At 42.8% G+C, this 23,516-nt stretch overlaps 1 protein-coding gene across 1 annotated transcript in view; it reads left to right on the forward strand.

Moving 5' to 3' along the window:
* The window catches only part of LATS2 (large tumor suppressor kinase 2), a 52,349-nt gene extending 33,937 nt beyond the window's left edge, over positions 1-18,412 (forward strand). The window contains exons 3-8 of the mRNA XM_086621535.1: positions 4,212-4,344; positions 7,969-9,506; positions 12,247-12,829; positions 13,444-13,626; positions 15,352-15,458; positions 16,183-18,412. Coding sequence (XP_086477661.1) covers positions 4,212-4,344; positions 7,969-9,506; positions 12,247-12,829; positions 13,444-13,626; positions 15,352-15,458; positions 16,183-16,677 — 3,039 coding nt within the window. The 3' untranslated portion in view covers positions 16,678-18,412. The remainder of the gene's footprint in view (positions 1-4,211; positions 4,345-7,968; positions 9,507-12,246; positions 12,830-13,443; positions 13,627-15,351; positions 15,459-16,182) is intronic.
* The last annotated feature ends 5,104 nt before the right edge of the window (positions 18,413-23,516 follow it).

Consider the following 23,516-nt stretch of genomic DNA (forward strand, 5'->3'; position numbering starts at 1 on the left):
TTTCACCTTTACTTTTTCTGGTTTATTTTTTCACCAAAAGCTAGTGATGTCTGGAAGCAAAAAGGTGCATAGAAGCCCTGCATGGAGAGATGTTTGAATCCTCCAAAGGGAATACACAGAATGCAAAGAATGAGTTTGGGCTGGGACCGCTCTGTTCCCGTGTGGTTTATGTGCACGCTGCCAGTGGCTTGTGTTTCTCCTTGCAGCCTGACAGCTGGCTGTGGGGTTAGCAGAACGCAGCCCGTGGCCAGGTTTCTCCAACCATACTGCGGCTGACAGCGTTTGGCCTGGTGAAAAGGAAATGATCCAAAGCAGAGGGCCTGATGCAGTGTACCTTGCAGTTAATGGAAATCTTTGTTGACCTCAGTGGGAGCTGGATTTGATCCTGTGCCTACTTGAATATTTTGGCGTTGGATACGGCTCCAAGCGGATTTTTTTTTTTTTTCATGTCTCATTTCTGGTCTTTTTTCCTTCTATAACATACTTGCCTTAGAGGGGTGTAAAATCAAGACAGCTCTATCTGTGTCACTGTAGCTGTGCACTTTTATCCTTGCTCAGTGTCTGTCCTCCTGTTTCCTCAGCCCTTTCACTGTCTACAGTATCAGTTTGCAAGATTTTGGCTTTGATTTCTCTCCTTGAGCCATTCTGCTTCTTCTTGCAAACACCTTCCATCTCACTTAAGCCTCTGCTCTCCAACAACCGTAATTACTGACATTGCTTAATCCATCTTCCACCCTTCTCCCCATCCTTCAAAACAGTCCTTATGTCAGTTTCCAGCAAATGGCCCCTGCTGCTGGCGGGGAGCCAGCTTCCCCTTCAGGGAAGCAGGCTGCTGGAGGCCAGTCCTTTGCTACCTTGTCCCAGTCATGCTCCCTTGCTCAGCAGAGCTCATCGCTGCATTGCATATAGAAAGGAGAGGGCCACCATGCCCCACTAGCCAGCGGCCACCTCAGGCACATAGCAGACCCTCTGTGAGCCTCAGGCGTGCATCAGCTTGTCCTGCATCCCTAATGAAAAGGTGCTGGAACGAGTGGAGCCCTCTTCATGTTGCTGCCAGAGAGGAGAGCTGTGGGCATGGAGAGTGGCAGTGGGAAAAACAGCGCAGAGGAGGCCAAAGGCCAGCTGTAAGAAGAATTCTTCACTCCGAGGGTAGTGAGGCTTTGGAACAGGTTGCCCAGAGAAGTTGTGGATGCCCCATCCCTGGAAGAGTTCAAGACCAGGTTGGCTGGGGCTTTGAGCAACCTGGTCTAGTGGAAGATGTCTCTGCCCATGGCAAGGAGGGTTGGAACTAGACGGTCTTTTAAGATCTCTTCCAACCCAAACCATTCTATGATTCTGTAACAGTGCTGGAGCTTCTTGTTGCCCTCCACTGTCCTGGAGAATTGCATGCCCCCAGAGGGATTTGTCTCCTGGGTGGAGAATTATGATTATATGTGATCTGCCTCTGAGAAAAACCCTTTCCTTTTGCATGCGAAATGTTTGTTGGTTGCTCTCCATTTGCTTGGAGATGATGCGAGGCTTTTGTGAACCAGCATCAGAAACTGGGGCTATTTGTGTCTCATGATAGCTACGGAGGAAAGGGACAAAGCTGTGCGATGGTGTACAGGAGAATCACAGGTGTTCTTCTGAACCACAAAAAAACTTACTTCATTTTTTCCAGCAGTAATTTAAATGCCGAGCAAACAGGGTATGTAATGAGGAAACCCTTTGGAGGGTGGGAGCTGACCTAATGAAAGCTGAGAGGCAGTGAGCTGCGTGCAGGGGGGCTGCTGCATTGGGGCCTTATGGGGGGTGAGATTGCCAGCAACACATCTGCTGGTCCCAAGCTCTTGCTGAGCCTCTTAGGTTATCATACAGTCCACAGTGAAATGTTTTGGGCTTTCCTCCCCTAACGTATCTGCTGAAGGCAGAACATGCAGATTTAAATAGGCCACTGTCATTTTTACTCTGCTTTTCTGACATAGGCAATGGCAAAAGAGGAGAAAGTAGTGCCATGGTATGGGGGGGGAAAGGATTGTTTTCAGAGATATCATCACTGTGCTGGTGATAAAAAAACTAACCAATTTTAGCTCCTTTGGATTGTACACAGCCAACACAGCTAAGAGAGGGAGAAATTTATTATGTGGGCTGTTTTATTCATCATTAAGATAATTGTTTACCAAGCACTTATTCTCTTGGTACACCATTGCGGACGAAACCAAAGAAAAAAAAACCCAATATCCAAGCCAGCCCAAATGTGCATACGGAGCACATTCAATTTAGGAAATTTGTGATCTAAGGCTAGATCCAGCTGGTGTAAATGGGTAGACTGTGTTAGCAGCCTTGTGGAACTGGCCTGTAAAGCCCAGAGTCCCTGGACAATGAGAATGCTGAGCACTAGGATGCAAATTTCCTAATACTTTAGAAATGTGTCCAGAAGAAGAAAAAAGAAACAAAGAGAAGAGAAAAACATTGTGGGAAATTCTTTCCTTCATACATAATAGGTTTCTGTTGATTTAAAATTGCCCTTAGTAATGTGTTGATGCCAGTGAAATATTTCAGCTATAGGAAATGTGAAACCAACTACTGCCTTTCGATGAATTATGAGTCATAAATTGTATGAAAAATATTCAAACTCGCTATGGCTATTCCCCAAGCAGAACCTCTGAGTAATGGAGAAAATGCTGCCATTTTGGGGGGAGTAGGAGGGGCGTGAGCTAAGCAGAGCAAAATGCCAAGTGCCAGCGTGTGGCTCTGTGCTAAGTGTGAATTAGTGTCATCTGGGATGATTCTCCCTTAGCAAGTAAACAATTAGTTGAGAGTGTTAAATGTACTTGCAGTTCAATTGTGCAAAGTTGCTCTTTCCTCCAAATGATACGGGAAAGGGGCATACATGCTGAGGGTACTTGACTTCTAGCCGGTGTGCAGAGCTGCCCCATGGGAGAGCAGGGTGCCTGTGCCAGCCCAGCCATCGCATCTGCCTTTGGTAAGCCAAGCCAAGAAGGCACAAACTCCATCTGATTCAGCGCTCAGTGGGCAGGTTGTGATGACAGAATTCCCTCCGCTAAAAATGGTGCTACAGTGGCAAGATAATAGGATACTGACATTTGCAAGCAAGTTGTTGATGGTGACATCCATTTCGTCCAATTTCAGCAATCTAAAAGCTAGGAGTCCAGCTCAAATTAATCCTCTAATCTTCTGTCACCAAAGGTCAGTTTATCTCCTGTTATATCTATTTTATGGATTGCCTTTTGGAGGTGATTATAGAAAGGTTCTCAGCAACTACTTTTGACCAGGTAACTTCTTGATGACTATAGTTCAGTGATGTGAATTCAACATTAAAGCTCTGGATTTCAGTCTCTCCATTGTTTCAGAAAAGACCATGCAGCCTTCCTTGCAAGGATTTGTCGATTTTGCTTTGCAACAAGAGGCTAGAGTCATTGTTGAAGGGTATTCTGTATACCTGAGCTATAAGTAAATGTATAAACAAACTCCAGAAGAATGTGGCTTGCTGGCTGTAAAGCAGGGAACGCTAACCATGGCTGTGTTGGAGTAGTCTAACTGCAATATTCATATTTACGCCAGTTTTATTTTTCAGGTTGTGTGTCTGGCACCCATATTCTCAGTGATGGATGTGTGCCCAATAAAATACAGCTAAAAAGGCTAACGATGTGAAATGCAGTTTGGTGTGCTAGTCATTTTCCAAACGGATAGTGAATGATGTCCCAGCTGTACTGAAAACAGCAATCTTTCTTCCCTGTTGACTCTAGTGGGGCCGGGATTTGCTCAGCAGAAACTAGTTCCAGCCTAATAAGATTCTTGTGGCGTCTGTGAAATCTTTAAAGCTTTTACAGTGTTCAGGTGTGACTGAGAGACGTGCTCTCAAATACCACAAGTTAAGTATTTTATTCTGTTTCATTCTCTGTCAAACTATGCTGCTTTTTCCAGATTTGACTCAAAGTTTGTTTTAAGGAATCTTAAAGTACACATTTCAATTTGATGCTTCTTTAATTGCCAGAGTTTGGGTAGATAGTGTTCTTTCTTATTTTCTTCTTTTACTTTTGTATAAGGCAAATGTTTTCAAAACATTGGTCCATTTGGCTTCAGGCAGCTGTGGTCTGGTGTGAATTATAAAATGTTCCTATAAATGTAAACGCTCACTGCTTCCTAGCCTGCAGTACAGTGCTTGGGTTTTGTCTCAATATAATTCAATTCTTGTTTGCTTTATGCAGGAGATGGCTGTCCGAGCGCTGAAGCAGACTGGTAGCAGAAGTATTGAAGCGGCTCTGGAGTATATCAGTAAGATGAGCTACTTGGATCCTAGAAATGAACAGATAGTACGTGTAATTAAGCAGACCTCACCAGGTAAGCTTTTTTTAAAATTGCGTCCTACTTTCTTGCAATAAGCTATTATTTGAAGTAGAGTTATTGTTGATGAGCAGTAGTGGATTGGCAGTATTCAGTAGTACTCTTGTAGGAGACAGTGATGTGAACATGGCCCTGCAAGGTGAGCTGGGCTGGAAGCTGAACACACCTCACCTGCTTTGCAAGAGCATGTTCATAGTCCACCTCCTTAAACACAAAGCTATTTATCCTTCAGTGCAAATTCCCTCAATCATCTCAAGTTTAGCGTGAAGTAAAAGCTTGTGCATAGGTAATTGCTATGGAGTTGTGAGACAGCTCGCTTCACAGGAATTCATTCATGTTAACATCCTTGTAAGTACGCTGCAGAAATAGCTTGGGCCAAGATAGCAGAAGCTTTTCCACTCATCCCTGCTACTCTGCTTCAATTCTGTTTTGTGTAAATTAGCAAATGGGAGGATTTGGGCCCTGCGTATGCCTCATCAGCAAACGTCAGACCACAGCTGACAAAAGGCCTTGCAATAGTTGTTTGCATTCACGTTTTAGCACTTACAGCGCTGCACAATGCTTTTGATCTGTGATCAGGATACACTCTGGTTTGGATAGAATTTGTTGCTTTTATCTTCTTTCTGTTTGGAAAATTGGCCAAGCAGGCAAATAAGCATCCTCTGACTGGCTGAACATTTGTAGTCACACAGCATTACGTGCTGCAGAGGGGCTAGTGGAAGGAGGATTGGGAAGATTGGAGAGCTGTTGTCAGGAGCCTGTTTCTCTGGACAAGGAACTTCTCTTGTGTCAGTGGCAACATTTAGACCTAAAAGGTCTTGTCCATGTTGGACTAGTTGAAGCTAACAAATCCATTCATTCAGTCTGATTACAGTAGTACAGACCTCTAAGTGTAGTCATAAATTGAGTTTACTGAGTGCAAGTGATATCCACATGACAAATTTCTCGGCCACTTCAGCACCTTCTTTCTGTCTTCCCTCTTGATCTGCTGTTGGGAAGCGTGTTAAATTTAGGGTAGTTGATAGAGAGGCATGTCCGGAGATGAGGAAAGCTGAGGAAGAGAAAGCCCATTCAGTTTACAAAAAAAAATCCCTGGACAGGAAGGAGGTCTTCAGTAAAGCCACTTCTTTCCTGAGGGACCCTGAGGGTAGTCACACATAGGGGAGATGGAAAAGGACCTCATTGTCCAGGAGGTCACTCTCAGGAATGGAGCTTCAAATGTGATGGAAAAGAGGGTATGGTTCTGCAGTTTCTATTAGTCTTAGACCTACTGTTTATTATTTGGGGAAATTCTGGAAAACCCTAAGAAAATACTTCCTGGAGAGTTACTCTGCAGGATGACCACCTGACAGATGAAGTAGTACTGGCCAGTTTACTATTTGGAGAGCTCTGTCCTAATCATGCACAAATGTGGCCTTAACTGAGCCTTAAGGAGAATTTAAAGTAACATTCACAGAATTATTGAACTCTATTTTCCTTTATATTATAAAGGTTGTATTCCTTAAAGTGAAAGAACACACCTAGCTCTAAAGAGCATACCTTTCCTGTGAAAGGAAAATCTTTCCAGGCTAACATTTTAATTACTCGATTGTCTTTCACTCGCATTTGTTTTTGCTTTCTTAACATTCCAAAGCATGCAGCTGTTTTGAATACTTAACCTTTTGAGCTGAAAATACGACTTTACTTTTAGGATACACGGAATACAGAACTTAAATATCATGCAGTTGATGCTTGCCTGCCTGAGGTGCCACAAAATCATACTGATTCAAATAAAACTTACTAGATGCTACTGCGGGACAGAGAGCTATGTATAAAAATACATGATCCCATAAGTATAACTGATTAATCTTAAGAATACACTCTGATCTAAAACCTTCCCAGGCAAGAGATAGTCGTAACAGTTACTATTGGATAGGAATGTATTAAAAAAAACCCAAAACCATCTGCAACTACCACATTTGATATCTTCACAAATCCAAGCATATTTCTCTGTCAGACCAGAATAGACTTACTGGTATATAAATGTAGGAGGTGGACATCATATCTCTCTTGGCATCAACAAGATTCCTTGCACAGCTGAGGTATGTGTCCCAAAGGAGGACAGCTATTGCTGCTGCTTTCCTCCATGGCCTCTGATAGGCAAAAATGAAGTTAGTTTGCCTCAGAGGCTCAGCATGAGTCCTGCTGACACAGATGATAAGTGGAGGGGATCTTATAGCTGCCTCCCTCCTCCAGGCCAGAGTAGCCTCTTCTTGAGATGCTTTGGATTGCCATAGCCTCATCAGTGCATCTCACTGCGTCCCAACAGAGGAGCTCTTAGGGAGCGCTGTTATAAGTACAACCTTGGTAAGCATGGCCTTGTGTTATCATAGGAAAAGAGCAGCCAATTATAGATTTCCCTTTAAAGAACACTGATTATTTGTCTGACCTGATTCTGATTCAAAACCTTGCATTGTTTATGAAAGTGTTATTTAGTATGGGGCAGCCTCTTCAGAGTGCAGAGATGGTGCACAGACCTGTCGTAATAACGCACATGTCCCTGTCTGCATGTAGCAAGGCTTGTGTGCATGCAGGTGAGGAGTCAACAGCTACGCTCAGGTGTGCTGCATCTGGCCCAGCTGGGACGTGCTGTGATGTAAATAATCAGAAGAGACTGCAAGTCAGGGTTCAGGCCTGTTAGTGCAATATGACTGCTCTGTGGACCTTGTGAAGTCAGGATTTTAAAAGCAAATTGTTCAGGCATAGATGGGCCAAGTCCTGTGATTAGTGAAAGCTAAAGAACCAGAGGGGGAACAAAAAAATACCGAGAGTACAGAGTTCCCCCTTGTCTTTTTAGCATAGCCAGCGCTTTATACACCTGCAATTTGTTCCCAGATCAAAGAACTGATGAAAAGTCCCGTTGACAATTCCAGTTTAGGAATGCTGCTATCTTGTCTGTGCACATTCTTCAAGCTAAGATTAACATGTTGACACCCTGAAAGATTTGCCTTCCAAACAGACGGAAGATGAATAATATGAGGGGACACTGTCTGACACGTTGGAAAGAATATAGGACAAAGTGTATGATGCCTTCATTGCAAATGAAGGAGAGAGAAACAAGGATTTTTGAGGAGAAGGTGGAACAGAGAGACGTTAACAGATTCCCAGCATAAGCAGTCGAGATGTACAGAAGACGAGGACTATGCGATGACCTAGTAGCTTATAGTAATGTTGACTTTGAGTTGTATTGACAGTCCTTCTGGGAGCTTTTTTCCTCCTCTTGGTGCTGTATTGGTAATACTGGTCCAGCTTTAAAAAACAGGCTGTAGTGTAATGCGATGATTTCATAGTTAAGGAATTTGTGCTTCTATTTTCATGATTTGGTAGAACTCTCTCATGATTCCTGGCATGAGCAGTGTTGTGGGCCCAGTAGTTCATTATCAGTAGTAATACTTGGCACCTATAGCTTTAAATGTTCCGAGTGCTTAATTTAGATTTTGGAAGATGTTTTTATAACACATACTCCCTATGCAGTGTGTGCGCTTGTGTGTGTATATCTGTATGTATAGATGGATGAGTAATGCAAAGTAATAGGTTCACCTGAATTGTTTCCTAACATGCTTCTGTGTTCTTTTTATAAAGGAAAGGGTATTGTGCCAAATAATGTAACCCGCAGGCCAAGCTTTGAAGGATCGAACGAATCTTTTCCGTCCTACCATCAGATCAGCAATGCAGCCTATGAAGGGACAGGCTTTGGAGCAGAAGGTGCAAATATGCTTGCTGAAGTTCCAAGGCCATACATGGACTATTTAATCTCTACTTCGCAGTCTACAGCTATGAATGCTCCTGTACAGCGACCCTCTGGAGTAAGCACTCACAGCACACCAACAAGCCATCAGCAGAAAACATACCCTGCAAATATTGAGTCTCCTGTGATTAATTATCCAGTGACTAATCACAGCAGTCAAGCGTTGCAGCTGCAGACGTCCCATGGCTCCAACAGCCAACATTACAGTAGGCAGCACATGATGGTGCAGGGGGAGCCTATGGGGTATGGTGTTCAGCGGAGCCCATCCTTCCAAAACAAGATGCAGCAGGAGGGAGGATACACCAATCTCCCAAATAAAGGGGCAGTTGTTCAGAATAATTCTGGTCATGCATTTCAGCAGGCACCAGCGAGCCTGTATATATCACATTCTCATCACAAACAGACAAGTCCTTCTTCTCATCAAATGCATGTGATATCCAGAGGTCCAGCCTTTGCTAATGATTTTTCAGACAGTCCACCACAAAATCTATTAACTCCATCTAGAAATAGCCTAAACATGGACCTGTATGACATGAATAATCCCCAAGTTCAGCAGTGGCAGGCAGCAACGCCATCACGCCGAGATTCTTTACAAAATCCAGGACTAGAAACATCTCCACGGCAACATGTATCCTTCAGACCCGATGCCACAGTGCCAAGCAGAACAAATTCCTTTAACAATCACCAGCAACAGCCACAAGTGACAGTGTCTATAAGACAGGTTCCTCCAGGAAAACCTGATCCTTCAATTACATCTCCAAATACGATCACAGCAGTCACATCTGCTCATATTCTCCAGCCGGTGAAGAGCATGCGAGTGATGAGACCTGAGCCTCAGACTGCAGTGGGACCTTCCCATCCTGGTTGGTTACCTGCGCAGGCACCAGCTGTGGATGGCTTGGAGATCATTGAGCATCATGTGCCACCTGTTGGAGCAGCTAATGCCTATCAACTAGATGTGGATTACGGTAACCAGGAACTGCGGTGTCCACCACCACCGTATCCCAAGCATTTGTTACTTCCTGGTAGCTCTGAGCAGTTTGATATCAACTGCTTATGCATGGGCGTAGAGCAGACCCTCCGTGTAGTCCCCAATTCCACGTGCAATAAGGCTGAGGAGAGCAATGAGCGAAATGACAAAAGCAGCAAGAACACTAAAGCTGAAAAACCAAGCAAGGATAAAAAGCAGATTCAGACGTCTCCGGTGCCTGTGCGAAAAAATGGCAAAGATGAGGAAAAGCGAGAATCCCGAATAAAGAGCTACTCACCTTTTGCCTTCAAGTTCTACATGGAGCAACATGTAGAAAATGTCATAAAGACCTACCAGCAGAAGATTAACAGAAGATTACAGTTGGAGCAAGAAATGGCTAAAGTAATTCTCCTTGTTTTGTTATGATAAAAACTGATGGGGTCAAATTTATTATTTTTAATCAGTCAAAAAATTCATAAAGGCAGACTCCAGGTATCCAACACCTGCTCTTACTGGACTATTTTCACCTATTAGAAGTCTGGATGCAGGTCTGGGAGGCTATTTTAAAAACCCGAGAGGTGAAATAATGTATTTTCATACCGGAAAAGTAAAATGAAGCAAAACCTCCCGTAGTAGGAAAGTATTAGGTTTGCTTAGGCAAGAACTCAGAAGCCAGGTTTGAGGCCGAGGTAACCCTGGCAATTTTTTAGCAGTTCTTGAGAAACTCTGAAAAAAGGTTTTTTCTTTGCTCCAGTTCTTCCTCCCTGTTCCATGATAGCCACTCATTCGCCAAAGCCGTGGTTCAACTTGGCAGTATGTTCACCGTGCCGTGTTTTCAGATGAACGTGTAATACTTGCCTGGAAGTTCTCTGTTGAACACATGTAATAATATCGTGCAAGTAATCGCATTTTGGCCCGCTTGAACTGATCTTGGGATCCTTGCTGGAACTTGGAATCATAGAATCGTGACTTGTTGTAGAAGCAGGTCTCAGGGAGGTGCGCTTTTTGAGTGAGAGCACTTCTTTCATGCCTAATTGTAGCCCTCAAACCTAAACTGATTCAGTGATAGGGCTGCTTAAAACAAAGCAGTCAAGTTCTGATGGTTTCTCTGGCAGTTTTGTTTTTATTTTTTAAACGTGGAAGAGGCTTTTTTCCCAGGCATGACTAGAATATGACTAGTCTACTTTTGTATTTAAGAGTAAACGCTAAGGAAAGCTATTATTAACGCATAATGGATAATAATTAACTACTCGATCTTTCCTAGCACAGTCAATTTCCAGTCATTTAATTTGATGTTCACATTGCTCCAGATAACACAGCAGTTTGTTTGTTGAGGTTAAAATTAAAGCAATATGCTTCTAAAATCTCTTGAAAAGTCTGCATTTTAGTGACAGTTAATAGTTTGTCCTCACTGCAAGTACAGATTGTGTTGCATTGCTTGGATTTAGTGAATATTCTCCTGAGATTGAGATAGGGAATGATCTCTAGAGAAGTAAAACAGCAGCTAATTGTGTTAGTTCTTCTCTTCTGACTCTTCAGCTTTCCCTCACTTCATAACTCAGAGATAATTCAGCTGTAAACAAAAACAACTTCTTCCCCTAGCAACCTCATCACAGACTGGAATAATATGCTATGAACTCAGGAGATTTTGGCTATCTCAACTTAACCAAGAACACAACACACTAATTATTTTACCTTAAAGCAATAAACATTTCTTTTATTATGGATTGATGTACTTGCCTTACATTTTAAAACCAGTATTACTTATTTTTGCTTGGCTGTTGCCTTCAGTCTGAAAATTCATTCTATCTGTTCTGCAGGTTTCTGCAGACCTCCTCCATCCTTTATTCATACAGATCTCGTTTCTATACCATGGGGATCTCACTGCATAGTCTGGCTGCCCACATTCATCTTTAAAGATATAGACTACAAATTGAAATTAAATCAATCTAAGCAGCAGCCCTGTGGGCGTGTGCTTGGGTGTTTAGCCTGCTAATCAGTCAGCTTCAACTCCCTCCTCCTCATTGTCCCTTCCCACCAGGTACTAATCTTCCTCTCAGAGTGCTTCAGTTGATGCCAGTTAATTCAGGATTCTGGAAATGAGATATGCAGAAAAAAAGGGGCATGTTGCAGAGGATGGGTTGTCAGAGGATCCTGGGAATTTCTGGTTTCTGCTGGTGGAGGCCACCAGTGTCTCTCAGGAGAGGAACAGGCACTGAAGTTGGCAGAGTTGGCAGTGTGCAGGCTCTGTCCTGAAGGATGAGGAAGAAGCTGTATTGAATACGGCTGCTTCTCCCTTTCTCGGGAGGTCTCTCCCTGCAGTCTTGTGAAATGTTACTTACAGTTACTTGGAGGCTCTCTGAGGACAGGAGGTGGACAAGCCAACTTTTTTATAGCTTAGATGCAAAGGGGAAATAATACATTTGGAGGGGAAATAGCAGCAGAGTCTGGGCTGCAGTGGCTGGGGGAAGGCCAGAGCTGAGGGTTGTATGCATGTATTTTGGGAGGGAAAAGGGAGAATTTTATAGAACAGATGGATGGGAGATCTACAGACTTTGAGAGCAGAAGCTGTATATGACAGAGGAAGAACTTTCTAAAGAAGATTCCCAAGGCATTTGGGAATGTGTGGGTCAAAACTAACTTCTTAATTACAACACAAAAGCCAGCAGTCAAACAGTACTCCAGGTAGGAACTGTTAATGTGAGTTGCCCTGGAGAACCATTGATGAACAAAGTGGACTGCTGCGTCCAGGTTTAAGTTCCACTTCAAATTAAGGTGTACTGCAGTGCTCATACGTATAGTGGAGTGCAGTGTCAAAGTGCACGTTTGAAGGGTGTAAACCAAATCCCATGATCAGGTTTGTTGTTATATTCCCCTCTCTGACAGTGTTGCCCTGTGCCTCTTTGTTCAGTCAAGTGAGAAAGGCCGACCAATCTCAGGTAACAAAGTCAGGGCACAGTGAATTTGCCGGTATTTCAGAAATACTTCAATAGAGAGGCGAGAGAATATATCTCTTGTGAGTACGTCTTTTCTGGTTCTTGGTTAATTTTTCTGAGAAATGCGTTTTGGGAATGCTAGTTTATTGTTCTCTTGCTATGAATGTAACAGTACTAGCTCTTGTGGTTTGCTTTCCTTTGTAAAGGCTGGCCTTTGTGAAGCAGAACAGGAACAAATGAGGAAAATTCTCTACCAGAAGGAGTCCAACTACAACAGACTTAAAAGGGCCAAAATGGACAAATCTATGTTTGTGAAAATCAAGACTCTGGGTATTGGTGCATTTGGAGAAGTGTGCCTGGCCTGCAAAGTGGATACCCATGCCCTATATGCCATGAAGACTCTGCGAAAGAAAGATGTGCTAAACAGGAACCAGGTGGCTCATGTCAAAGCAGAGAGGGACATACTTGCTGAGGCAGACAATGAATGGGTGGTTAAACTATATTATTCCTTCCAAGATAAAGAGAACTTGTACTTTGTGATGGACTACATCCCTGGTGGGGATATGATGAGTCTACTGATTCGAATGGAGGTCTTTCCAGAGCGTCTGGCTAGATTTTATATTGCAGAGCTCACTTTGGCTATAGAGAGCGTGCACAAAATGGGATTTATTCATCGAGACATCAAGCCTGACAACATTCTGATAGACCTTGATGGGCATATCAAACTGACTGACTTTGGACTGTGTACTGGATTCAGGTGGACTCACAATTCAAAATACTATCAGAAAGGTAGTGTTCTTAGGCTTTATTTGTGATGATATTGCATTATTTGTTTTGAAACGAGCAGATGCCTCTTGGCAGAAAGGTCAGCCCGGAAAACAGAGGTGTGTACGTTGACAAAGGGTCAATGACAGTACCGTGCATCTGCCTCTAACTCGTTCAGTTAGTTTGTTTCCAGTTCTTTGTTTCCAATACTGTTTAAATCCCTATCAGTAATCTGGCTGACCACTGCAGCAGCAGTAATTATAAACAAACAAGTTTATACTTGTTTGGAGGGTCTCTTTTGATGATGAAATAATTTAATCACAGATTTAAAGTAGTCCACACACATCCTGCATGTGCCATTGAGGTCATAAACAATTGGTACAGCTCATCCAAATATACTCCATTGCTCTGTATCTCCCCTATGGGAGCGTGCTTGCTTGCGCTGAGACAGAGACATTTTGCTTGTTGTGGAAAACTAGTTGTGAAGGGGATGCACAAGGAAATGCCGTGGGTTTAAAGTTTAAATGCTATTCTTCAGTGAGAGTAGAAGATGGCACAACTAGATCTAGATAAATATGTTTCTCTTTGTGTGTTGTGTTTTATGACTGTAAGTGTAAACTTTCTCTCCCATTTGAAAGGGAGCCATATCAGACAAGACAGCATGGAGCCCAGTGATCTTTGGGATGATGTGTCCAATTGTAGATGTGGAGATAGGCTGAAGACATTGGAACAAAGAGCTAAGAAGCAGCATCAGAGATGTCTAGCCCACTCGTTAGTTGGAACCCCAAATTATATTGCTCCTGAAGTCCTGCTTCGTAAAGGTAGATAACCTTTATTTGTGTCCTGTTTAAATGAACATGGATGCATTGAAATACTTTTTTATTTTTTGCCTTAAATAAGCTTGCTGCTTTGGAAGATTGTGATTCTGAAGGCCACAAACACTTAGATTAAGTAGAACAGATTTCTCTACATGACCCACTGTTCAGCATCACATTACTGACATTGATGATGATCATACTTAGTGTGTCTGTGTGTATCCACACTCTGAGGCCTTTGAATGAGACTGCTAATAAATGTGTCAGATGATGTTGGCAGTGATGTTTTTCAAGTATAAAGCAGATTATCTGTGCTCATGGAGTACGACTATGACTCCTAACAGGTTTACATAGACCAGTGAGTAGCCAGCTGATGGTTCTGAATCACTGATTCAGGTGAGCCACTTAAATATGGATGATACAAACTTGTGAAAACATGTCCTCCAAATTCCCAGCTAGCAGCTTGGGGAGACACAACAAAAAGTCTTCCACAATTTACCCTGGACACTCTGCATTCAAAAGCTTGGCTTGAGGAATTTAGACAGTACTTGTTGGCTATCCATGCAGAACAAACATGGTCACTGTAGTAAGGAGATAAGATGTTCAAAGTTGTCTACAAGCCAGGCCCTAAGCCTGGTCTTTAAGTTTAGAGATTGCACTTTTATCATAGAATCATAGAATCATAGAATGGTTAGGGCTGGAAGGGACCTTCAAAGGTCATCTAGTCCAACCCCCCTGCAAGGAACAGGGATATCTCCAACTAGATCAGGTTGCTCAGGGCCTCATCCAACCTGACCTTGAACGTCTCCAGGGATGGAGCATCCACCACCTCTCTGGGCAACCTGTTCCAGTGTTCTACAACTCTCATGGTAAAAAATTTTTTCCTAATATCCAACCTGAATCTACCTCCCTCTATTTTAAAACCATTACCCCTTGTCCTATCACAACAGGCCCTCCTGAACAGCCTCTCCCCATCTTTCCTGTAGGCCCCCTTGAGGTACTGGAAGACCGCTATAAGGTCACCCCGGAGCCTCCTCTTCTCCAGGCTGAACAGCCCCAATTCTTTCAGCCTGTCCTCATAGGAAAGGTGCTCCAGCCCTCTTGACGCCACATCATCCAGTGACACAAATCTCCATTGAAATCAGTGTTTAAATCGTCCATATCTTTTTCAGAGGTCTCAGACATATACTTGAATGTCTTGTCACAGCAAGTAAATTATTTAAATTGTTCCTCTGCTTGGAGCTTGCTCAGAAAGTCATCTGTGGCTTTCTTCGGTCTGTAGAGCCAGACTGTGTCTTTCAGCAGCTTTTCAAACTCGTAGTGTCACCTCCACTGAACCTAGGGGGGGACACCAGTCACTAAACCTTTTTGCTATTCTTTGAAGTCCAGTTTGTGCTGTATAGTGATGTAGTTGTGGGACAGGGCATGAAAAATAACTTCATTCTTTCTAATTATATGATTTCACCACTCACTTTTGTTGTAAATTGATTTATTCAGAAAGATTCCCAGACAAGAGGATTAGATCTTTACTGACAGCAGTAGCATTCAAGTCAGCCAGCAGAAGAGGCTTTATGATGAAGATGGATTGGGAGTCCTTTGTTTTTTAGGTCACAAATTGTTTGTCTGAGAAAAGATAGAAATCTGTGCTGTATGTTTTGATACTTAATTGCAAGTAGCTCTATACACGTTCTCCTTGATTGGTGGAGCACAACCTTTTGACTTGCCTTTCAGGATACACTCAGCTTTGTGACTGGTGGAGTGTTGGTGTGATCCTTTTCGAGATGTTAGTGGGACAGCCTCCTTTTCTGGCTCCTACGCCCACAGAAACCCAACTGAAGGTAAGTTAAAGCAAATTTTCAATCTGTGGTAGTAAAATTTTAACCTTTTCCCTTCCCTTGTCCTCCATGCACAAACCTTGTTTTACTAGAGAAAGGAGCAGTAATTACAAAAGCCTGATTTTTAAATAGTTCTCTGCAGGGACAAATCCTTTCCCAAGTAATGAAGATAGTGAATATCAGACTAGAACTGACTTGTCCAACTGCATAGTTATTATTTTTATGAGTCTTCTCAGCACAAGTTCATCCATCTAAATTCTTTAGAGTGCCCATCAGATTTGAGTAAGCTGATACATCAGTGATAATTGCAGTTGGCAATGGAAGTGTTTCAAAATGAAGCAGTGAGTAGTTTTTTATTAGAAAGGATGTGTCTCATGACCACTTTCCCTAATTTTCATTTTGGAGATGAAATGAAGTAATTCCTTGAAATCATTGTGTGAAGTCACGTGTAAATTGAATACATTCTCAAATTGGACTGTGGGAGCATTTAGGAAGGAATTTGCCTTTTTTAAAATGGAATTGCTCCTTTTATCTGCTATCCGACAATGTTTCTTGAGGCATTAAAGTAATTGTTAACAGCTGATGCAATCTAACCATTGTGTTCTTGACCCTCTGAAATAACTATACAGACTGTGAATTGACTAGTTATGTGTTTACTTCTGTACAGTTGACAATTGGAAGGATTTTGTTTCCAGGACTAGCTGTTTAACACCTTTCTTACCTCCAGGTGATAAATTGGGAAAGCACACTGCACATTCCCTCCCAGATCAAGCTAAGCCCTGAGGCAACTGATCTCATCACAAAGCTCTGCTGTGCTGCTGAGGACAGGCTTGGAAGAAACGGTGCAGATGATATTAAGGCCCACTCTTTCTTTCACTCTATGGACTTCTCTACTGATATTCGTAGGCAGCCAGCTCCATATGTTCCAAAGATCAGCCATCCAATGGACACTTCAAATTTTGATCCAGTTGAAGAAGAAAGTCCTTGGAGCGATGCTAGCGGTGACAGCACCAGGACATGGGATCCACTAGCCTCTTCCAATAACAAACACACAGAACATGCTTTTTATGAGTTCACTTTCCGAAGGTTCTTTGATGACAATGGGTATCCATTCAGGTATCCAAAACCTTCTGGAATGGAAGTTGGCCAGTCTGAGAAATCTGATGTAGAAGACAAAGGTGTGGTGGATCAGACTGGAGCTTGTCAGCCTGTATATGTGTAAATTGTTGTATAGAGTACTCCAGACAAGACTAATCTCAAATCCAGTAGGGCCTTTAACTGATCCTTTAGGAACTGATCCTGCAGTGGTTGTTCAGGTGTAACTTTGGCTGAGGCTGGAGTCATCCTGAGGAGTCAGAAGCTTGCAGGGCCAGGTCCTGAAAATGGCACTCTTGAAAGTTCAGGTCAGTTTTACTGTAAATAACTTTGTTGATAATTACACTTGAAATCCTGGTCTTCACCAAAATCTGCAAGGCCAGCAGTCTGTTGTTTCTAGGCCTATTTTTTCCTGAGGTCAGCATCCCCCTACTCAGATTAACATTTACAGACTTCTGCAACTGTCAGCATTATTTTTTAAATGAATAAAGAGCACTTATATTTTGTTTATAGCAGGGTTTTTCTTCCTACTAAGTTATAGAGATTAACTTTGACAAATCATGCTGCTGTTCTTTTCTACATTTTTATTTTATCCATAGCACTTATTTCACATTTACGAAGATGCATAAAGCTGAAGAACATGTGATGAAAGGTCTCTGTGCAATAATGTAAGAAAGAAAAAAAGAAAAAAAAAAGAAAAAATGAAAAAAAGAAACAAACCTGCTCTCTAATTTTCTAAATTTACTGATGCCGTTGTATTCACACCGTGATTTTTGTTTATTATATGTATTTTCCACATTTCAAAATTGTGACATAACCTTAAAGCTGCTTTATTTCCTTCTGCTTATTGGAGTGTAATAGAAAGTGTGAGCAAGTGACAATTTGGGTGTGATTTCATTGTCTAGTGTGTGAAGAATGTTGCATGAGCAGTGTTTTTCTATTTGAAATGGCCTTTTCTTGCCATTCACAGGCAGGTCCTGTGGATCCATTTTTACTGAGGGTCTAAAATTAGACCGTTTTAAGCCGCGTGTTGATAATGTGTCGTGTGGGTGGTTTCCTCTTATGATTGTATCCAATATTGATTTTGCAGAACGGATTGCGACGGTTATAACTGAGTAGTGATTTCGTGGTCTGATGCAATAGGTCATTGTAGTAAACACGTGTCATCAGCACACACGTTTCCCCGGGAAGGATCAATAGCAAGACTGTTACTGCAAGGCGGATTTGTGGCAACAGTCTAGATCAGGCGTCTTGACGTGGCGTGCGAAACAGCGTCCGTTGTTTAACACTAGTAGTAACACAGAGCGCCACTACTAACAGGCGTAGCTCGACATCTTCAGAACAGAATGCCTACAGCTGCGCTCCCGTGCCGCATCGAGGTCCTAAGTGCGGTGAGGCTGGTGTTGAGTGCATGCAGCTCCACGGGCATCTGCGGAACCTGGAGGGACGTGGCTTTTCCAGACATGGCATCCCTACATGTGACTGGCTTTGTATCCGTTCAGGATCCGAGTGTTTTGGGCACCGACATCCGAAAACGTTGGCGTTGTTCGTAGGTCATTCTGTCCTGTTGTCTATAGGTAAAAGTGTTGCTGTGACAGAGCACAATAGTCCTGCGTTTCTGTCAAATTATAGGCATACATTGAAATATCAATTCTTAACTATGTTAAAATATGCGTTTTTCTTATATATATAAGTGAGAATTATTCAAGATGATATCGGAATACTAAAGATAATTAAGCCATACATATTTGCATATATATTATATATAACTAAATAAGTAAACACACACAAAAATCCTTAATTCAGATTAGTGTAACAGTCCTATTTAAAGTGATTGACGTAATAACATTTGAGGAAAACACTCCTTTAATGTGTTTTTTGCTTTATTTTATTTTTAAATCTGGAGCTTCATTTTTTTTTCTGTATATTATTCCACATATTATTCCTTAATGTTTTAGCATATCCTATCCTATCCATTGTTTAGATATCTAAGCAACAACATATAAATTCATCAGCCTAAACTAAACAAAAATGATTGTGTATTTGTTTACATTTGTATGAAAGGAATGTTCTGAGGTATGCAGTGCTTGTGTTGTGACAGTTCATGTAAGATTCAGTATTACTGCTTTTTTATATAGTAATGCCGTTTTTTGTTATTTACATCTATCTGACATTCTTTCATGTGGTAGGTTCTTTCTCAGGAACTCAATTTAACTGTTATTTATTGATATATCATTGCCTTTGAAAGCTTCTACTGGCACAATTTATTAAAAATCTGAATCAAAATCTAAAATGTGTTATGTGTTTTTGAAAAGGATAATTTCTGCCGATTTTAAGGCAGAATTTTTAGTTGGGTTGTTTTTGTAATGTTAGTGATGGGTTTGAGTTACCAACATGAGATCCAAATCTCACCTCTCCTGCAGCTTATCACTTGGGATCTCTGGGTGTACATTAAGACCATTTCCTCTGTCCTCATGGCCCTTGAGAACAAGGGCAGGATTCCCAGGTAAAACCTGCTTTGGTGTGACCAGGTCAGTAAACGGCATAAAATTCAATGCAGTCACTTTCTCTGTAGTGGTGGCTCTGCCAGGGCAACCACAACCAGAGTGCTTGTCCCCTCTGGCTGTTCCCTCTGATGTATTTCTAAAATGCAAATAATTTGTCTGCAACTACAGAATCTTTGCGACTAAGCAAAACGAGAACCTGATCCAGAAGGAAACAGGTGCTTCCATGATGAATACACTACTTATGGAAAGTCTGTGCTGCAGGGAACAGAATCCAACTCCTGTTTCACCTAAAGACGAACTCATTTGAAAACCAAATCTTTCCGGCTTATAAGGCACTGGCTGCGGAAGGCTCACGTCCTTTGCAGACATTTCAGGGGTAAACAGAAACTTGGAGTGAATTTTATGAAATTTGGACAAGTAAACACTATGCCATGTATTGAGACTGGCTGTAAGCATTCTCGGTTCTGCTAAACTTCCTTCAAAAAGCATCTAATATCTTCTTCTAAGAAGTTATATCAATTCAATGCTTGTTTAAAAAAAATCCTTTAAAAAAACCCAAGCAAACAACAAACAACCCTTAGATGCCTTTATTCCTGACTGAAAGTAAGGAGTTTATTTCTGAAGTAGTGTTCATAGTGAAGGCCACAGGTGGCACTGGAGATGCAATCCTAACTTTATGAAGTCAAGGTTGAACCTGCTGCTCATGTTGGCGACACAGGAATATCATTCCTGGCTTTCAGCAGAGACACCTATGCACAGCAACACCACTTTCTGCGTGCAAAGAAGTCTAAGAAATTGCCTCAAAAATTGTAAGCAATCGCTGTTTCTGGAACGGAAACTTTATAATGTGATGGTGCTGGGGGCACAGGAGCAGAAAGGGCCTCTGCAACCTTTCATACCTGTATTCTCCAGCGTGGCCAGATTTTGCCAGGAAGCAGCAACGATTCTTGATAAGCAAATTATTCCTAGCTGGATGCAAAAGAGCTGCCAGTAGAAGTTATCACCAGGTACATAGGTTGAATAACATGAAAGCTAAATGAGGGAGAGAAGCATTTGACTTTTAAATGGCAGTGGAAGAATGAGGTTAACCATGCAGGAAGCAGGCGATAGCGTGGATCTTGATGGAAAATCAGTCACATAAGAAATGTCTGTTCTTTTCCTGTAGTTTTCGAGGTAAAAAATAACTGCCTTAAAAGCTTTCTTAGAGAAACTGCAGTGAGAAGAGGAATTTAGAATATATGATTTGGTTCCATCCCAAAATACAGAAACATTGGCAGAAAATGGCAACTTACTAAAATTATTATTGGAATTAAAAATATTAAGTCTTTCCCACAGGAAATAATCTTAAGAATAGATAATGTAGAAATAGCAACTGTTAAAACACACCAAAAAAAAGATATAAAAAAGTTTTTCATGGCAAAGAAATTTGCTGCAGCAAGAACGTGGAAGTTGTGCCTTCCTCTGGTTTCTGTTCCGAGCGGTGAATAAGCAGCAAGTGGCACTCAGTAAAAACAGAGTCCTGGGCTCATTCTTACCAAAATAAATTGAGGATCTGATCCGTAAAGCTGTGGTCGCCTTCTGCAAATGCAACAGTAGCTCCAAGGCCTGCAGAAGAAAGTGGAGCTTGGTAACATGGACAATTTCATAGATTTCATAGATTTCTAGGTTGGAAAAGACCTTAGAGATTATCGAGTCCAACCATCCCTAATCCCCATTAAACCATATCGCTAAGTAGATCATCCACCCTATTCTTGAACACATCCAGGGATGGGGATTCAACCACCTCCCTGGGTAGCCTATTCCAGTGGCTGACAACCCTTTCAGAGAAGAAATACTTCCTAACATCCAACCTGAATCTCCCCTGACTAAGCTTATGCCCATTTCCTCTTGTTCTATCACCCAACACTAATGTAAAGAGCCTTTCCCCACCTCCCCACCATCTTTTCTCAAGTATTTGTAGGCTGTAATCGGGTCTCCCCTAAGCCTCCTCTTCTCCAGGCTAAACAGCCCCAACTCCCTCAGCCGCTCCTCATAAGTTTTATTTTCCAGCCCCTTGACCAGTTTAGTCGCCCTTCTTTGGACTCGCTCCAGGAGCTCAATATCTCTCTTAAAGCGAGGGGCCCAAAACTGGACACAATATTCCAGGTGCGGCCTCACCAGTGCCGAGTACAGGGGCAGGATCACTTCCCTGCTCCTGCTGGTCACACTATTCTTGATACACGCCAGTATCCCATTGGCCTTTTTGGCCACCTGGGCACACTGCTGGCTCATATCAAGCCGGTAGTCAACCAAAACCCCCAGGTCCTTCTCCGCCAGGCAGCTCTCCAGCCACTTTTCCCCGAGCCTATAGCGATGCCTGGGGTTTTTATACCCCAAGTGAAGGACTCTGCACTTGGCCTTATTAAAGCTCATAATTTAAATTCGAATAGACTGAAGGGTGCGCTGACTTGTCAGCTCTCCTGGTTTGGAAGGTGACTTCACATCAGTTCTGTGAGATGAAAAATACCTGTGCCGGCATCTGTTAATTTTTGGATAGTGGAGAAAATGGGGCTTCGTGAAGCAGGCCTGGTGGGATCCAAAGTGTTTCTTAAACTTCAGTGGGGTTAAAAAATAGAAGAATATAAGGCACACCTCATCTCCTGGCCTTGCTCCTGGGATTCCCATGACCAAGGAGAGCCCCAGGCACTTGGTGCCCCTTGGCTGTTGTAAGAAAAGATGGAATTGAATGCTCGAGGGGTACGCATGGGTGAGGGGAAATAGCTGATGGTGTTAGATCACCAGGAGCAGCTAGGAAAAAGACTTTAAAGATGGTCCAGCCTTGCTGCATGTTGAGAACATTTGTGTTGACATCTCCTGGTTGTCTTAGGCTTTTTGGAAGCACAGAGCACCCAACGGCTTCCTCAGAGAGTCCTGCTGGGCAGGAGGGAGCCTGCACATGTGGTCATGTAGTGAACCAGACCTGCAGCTTTGGGTCAGGGAAGAAAGAGGTTGCGTGTCCACCTGGCTCCCACACCGCCTCCATCCCTGGGTTGCTTCAAAGGAGAGCAGAGCCATACCTTACTGTGGTGCTGCTGGTTTGCCCAGTCAAGTGCCATGCAGGAGCTCACCGTGTTTATCACAGATGGTGAGTTTTTCCCCTAAACTCCTGACTGTGCTTCTAACAGCTGCATCAACTGTCCCATAAATACACTGGTCAGAGGTAATAGCTTCTCTGTTTTTCCTACTGTTATATTGTTGGTCAGCTATGGGTGGGCTTTTTTCCTTTCTTTTTTTCAAGGCAAGAGTTGGCTGCACAACTCTGCTCCTTTCCAAAGGGAGCACTGATAGCTTTCTATGGCCAGAGGGGAAATTAGGCTGGGAAGGAAAAGGATCTGCAGGTCGTTCAGCAATGCGGCAAGTCCAATGGGATCTCTTTAGTAATGCAAAGTCTGAAAATGAAGTCACCACTCCTGAGGGCAGTGGCTCAGCCTGTCCTTTCGGTAGCCTCATGATCCAATGAGTTATTGTGTCTTTTTGATAATTGCTTTCCATAGCATTGGTCGTTCTTGGCCTTAATAGCGACGGTAAGCTCAGCTTAATAACTGCCTGTGGTTTTTGTTGGTCTGGTGACAGTTTCGGAGTAGTTAATGTCACTGAAAATATACCTGATTGTGCTGAGTAATACAACCGTCAAAAAGGAAAGAAAGGAACACACATATACTTTTTAAGTGTCTAACTGCCACTGGGTCCTCCTCACAAGGGCAAACCTTCATGAGCAAATTCTTATGAAAGGCTCAGTTGTCCGATGAATATGTACATACCTTACAGGTACGTTCACCAGCTGTTTGTAGTGTTTGATTTTAGCTCGGCACTGGGGGATCGGTAAGAGGTTTTTTGGTTTGGTTTGGTTTTCTAGACGTGAAATCTAACAGGTAAGAAAGGTCAGAATTCAGGACTAGTTTACAGGATAACAGCTGCAAAAGCATCTGCATAGAGTGTGGTTTAACCTGACGTTATGATGAAACTGCCACAAAAGGAGTTTTTTTAAAGGAAACTGGGGAGACTGCAGATACCCAAACCAAACGGGGAGTGACAGAAACAGCAGTGGGTATCAAGGCTGGCTTTACGGCGGCGTTTGCTTTGAATGGGGCCAGGGGTGAATAAACAATGGGACCATAGAAATGCCAGTTGGAAGGGACCTCTGGAGATCCGCAGCAGGACCTCCCACTCACTGTGGGCCCACAGCCAGGGCTGGGCCTGGCCAGACAGCACTTTGTCCAGCAAAACCCTCCAGGGATGGCACATCCTCCCCCAGCACGAGAGGCTGAGGCTGAGCGGAGGAGGAGATGGCCATCACCAGCCAGATCTGCTGCTCTCCAAGCCCTTCAGAGAAGCCTGGCAGCGGGGATTGCACGGTTGTTCTTGATGTTGTGGCACTGCAAAAAAAAAGTCTCATATTGCCATCAGATGTTGTACCGTG

Source organism: Tauraco erythrolophus, chromosome 1 (assembly GCF_009769465.1).
Source record: "Tauraco erythrolophus isolate bTauEry1 chromosome 1, bTauEry1.pri, whole genome shotgun sequence".
Lineage (NCBI taxonomy): Eukaryota > Metazoa > Chordata > Aves > Musophagiformes > Musophagidae > Tauraco > Tauraco erythrolophus.